This window comes from Myotis brandtii, unplaced genomic scaffold (genome assembly GCF_000412655.1).
Source record: "Myotis brandtii unplaced genomic scaffold, ASM41265v1 scaffold604, whole genome shotgun sequence".
NCBI lineage: Eukaryota > Metazoa > Chordata > Mammalia > Chiroptera > Vespertilionidae > Myotis > Myotis brandtii.
Window position 1 is genome coordinate 2,240,686 of NW_005370286.1, and position 3,130 is coordinate 2,243,815.

The following is a 3,130-nucleotide window of genomic DNA, read 5'->3' on the forward strand; positions in this document are numbered from 1 at the left end:
CCCAAGGCTGCCTGGGGCCCCTGAGCGATGTTTGCATGATCACACCTGAGACCCACCAACGGCGTGGCTCTCACACCCGCGGGGCGTCTGCGGGACCGGCAGAGCCTCGGAACGCTGCAGATCTCTAGGTTTGGGGTGGAGCCTGGGACCTGCATTTTACAGGAGATGCCGGTGCAGGGCCCAGACCCGGAGAAACCCTGTAGTTGCCTGGGCTGGGCCAGGTCCCACTGAGGCCGACAGGGTCCCCGGGGACTCAGCCAGGGAGCAGGGGAGCAGGGGAGCTGCAGAGCTCACCCTGTGAGGGCGTGGCGAGGAGGAATTGCTCCTGTCACCTTCTGGAGACAGCAGGGGTCCAGCGGCTCCCTAGGACCGACGGCCATGCTCTAAAGGCCAGGCACTGCCTCCTGGGGCCACCTGTGCCCGGAACTTTGTGGTCCCAGGTTAGAGCTGGCCCCTGCGCCCCCTCTCCCAGGAGGTGACAGTGAGCTTGTCTTGAGCTTTTTTGGTGGCCCGGCCTCTCCTTGGGCAGCCATTTGCTTGGAGAGCCAACGCTGTCCGTACCACCTGGGCCCATGCATCTGTGGGGTCCCGGGCAGCTCTCGAGACCCTATGACCCCTATGACTTAAGGATTGTGCCCGGAGTCCCTGGCAAGCCCCTCCCCTCTCAAGACTTATTCAGGTGACCCAGTGACCCCCCTTGGGCCATAAAAGTTTGGGACACAGGGGGCTCCATGATTACTCCTTATCATCGCTATGCTTCTCTTAGAATAAAACAAAAATCCCCAGACACACGCCTCTTGAAGACGCACTGGCTTTACAGTCCGAACCTGCTTAGAAAGAAAGGGGCCCAGAGAAGATGCTGAAGGCGCCGGCTCTGGCGCGACACACGGCCGTCTCGCAGGAGGAAGAGGGGGCCGGGGCCAAGGCAACGAGGAGACGTGTGGATCCCACGGAGCTGGCCCCAGGCCACTCCACAGGCCCCGCACAGGGCGTCCGGGCCGGGGGTGAAGTCCCAGGTGCGTCTCTGAGCATTTAATTCCGATTCTTCCAAATGACCAGCGGGCGATGTCAACGCCCGGCAAAGGTTAGAGAGATGGATGCAACCGACCCTCTCGAGGTGAAACGTGAATCGTTTTCTACCTTTAATAAAAACGTTTTCTCATTTGAGGCTGTGGAAGTCTTGAGTCACATTTTTTTTTTGGTAAATTCCCCCCCCACCCCTCCCCCTCTAAAATGTCTGAAAACACATGGCTTAACAGTGGCTGCACAGAAAATATACACCCTCAAAGTCTGACTTTCATTTAAATACAAATATACAAAATGTAAACTGAGGCGATAGAGAAATTTACAAAACTTTCCTTTAAAAATAATAAAGACAAAATTCAGTTCTAGTTATGATGCTATTAAAGTACGTGCAAGTCGTCGTATCCGATCGGATTTCTATTGCAATAGTCGACAGAGACAAAGCCAGTCCGCCCGGCTCGAGGGCCGCGTCTGCACAGACCTGAGTGGCACCTGAGGAGCCCGAGGCTCCGTGCCGAGGGCGGCGCCTCCTTCCTTCGCCGGCTCCGGGCGGGCTGCCCCGTCCACCCATCCGGAGTGGACGCTCCGCCGGTCACAAGTTCTGCTTCTAAGGACAGGGTCTCTAGCCTGTCCCACGTGGACTCCAAGGCCAAGCGGCAACTAGCTGCTTCCGGTGGAGTTGGAGCTGACGTGGTTTGAGTTTATGTGGTGGTTAAAACTGGTCTTGGAGTTGGGCGAACTCTTGGAATTGTTCTGATGCTGGGAGAGTGGGCAGGGGAGAGGGAGAGAGAAAGCAGGTCAGTCCCGCCGAGCCCAGCACTGCGGCCCGGGCGCCACCGGGACCCCTGAACCTGAAGACAGGGCCACGGGGCGGGGCTGCTGGCCAGCAACCTTGCTGCGTGCTGCCTTTTGCATCCTCCCTGCAGACGTGGCTGGACCCAGCAGCGGTTTTCCACCAGTTTGCCCCAGGGACACTGTCTGGAGGGAGACATTCTACAACAGGAGGGTGGGGGTGCTGCTGGCATCTGGTGGGTGGAGGCCAGAGCGGCTGCTGAGCATCACCCGGTGCATAAAGGACAGCCCCCATGACGAAGAACTAACCCAGCCTGGCCGGTGTGGCTCAGGGGTTGAGCGTTGACCTAGGAACCAAGAGGTCCCGGTTCGATTCCTGGTCAGGACACATGCTCGGCTTGCGGGCTGGATTCCCAGCAGGGGGCGTGCAGGAGGCAGCTGATCAATGATTCTCTCTCATCAGTGTTTCTATCTATCTCTCCCCCTTCCCAAAAGGTCAGTATGCCGAGGTGGAGAAAGCTTGCTAAAGGCCCTGCCCCTTCCACCCTGGGGCCCCTCAGCCAGTGGGTTTCAGGGGCTGCAGGCTGCTGCCTGCCCCATCTCCAGGCTGCTGCTGCCTCCCAGTCCCCGAGACCCACACTCAGGTGGGCTCTGCATTCTGGTCTCAACCCTGAGGACGTTCTGAGCCCACCAGGACCTGGGGGTGGGGTGGGGGGCTCTCACCTGACGCTTGAAGATTCTCTGGAACAGCCCTTTCTTCGGTGGCTCCGGAGGGTGACTCCGGTCCAGGTCTGGTGAGAGGGTACCGTTAGGTCCAAACACGTTCAGCTCCTTAAAGCATTCCGTTTCTATCATCTGGAGGAACGCAGCAAGAACGCGGGTGGCGTGAGGGCGGTGGCATCATCTGGGTGGACAGAGTCCCAGCGCCGAGCCCTGGCCCACACCGCCCTCTGTCTTCAGGGGCTGAGACCCAGACGGTGCCCACCTGCCCTCTGCCTCTCCCCTGAGAAAGCAGAAGTCGGCACCCCAAACCCACAGCCATCTCCTCCTCACCCGACCCCAGCCCAGGCCACCCACATGCTCCAGACCCTCCCATCCCAGGGCTCCAGCCCCTCCCCCGCCCCATCATTTCAATCTCATTTGATCCAACTCTGCCTCCACCTGCATCCCCTTGTGCCTGTGCCCCGGCTCCATTTCCTCCCTTCCCAGCCGAACTTCTCGTCATCTAACTGGCCTCCTCTTCCCTCTGACCCACCCATGATGCCAGCAGACCGCGGGACCCTGACCCCGCCGTCCCTGCGCCCTCCCCGCACCT

At 59.7% G+C, this 3,130-nt stretch overlaps 1 protein-coding gene across 2 annotated transcripts in view; it reads right to left on the minus strand.

Annotated features, from left to right (window-relative positions):
* Positions 1–799: 799 nt before the first annotated feature.
* Positions 800–3,130, minus strand: part of GRK5 (G protein-coupled receptor kinase 5) — a 97,297-nt gene continuing 94,966 nt past the window's right edge. Inside the window, exons 14-15 of one of the 2 annotated variants that reach the window (XM_014550574.1) lie at positions 2,539–2,670; positions 800–1,782 (exon numbers count right to left, since the gene is read on the minus strand). In XM_014550574.1, coding sequence (XP_014406060.1) covers positions 1,684–1,782; positions 2,539–2,670 — 231 coding nt within the window. In that variant the 3' untranslated portion in view covers positions 800–1,683. The remainder of the gene's footprint in view (positions 1,783–2,538; positions 2,671–3,130) is intronic. The other variant, XM_014550575.1, reaches the window with a different exon arrangement.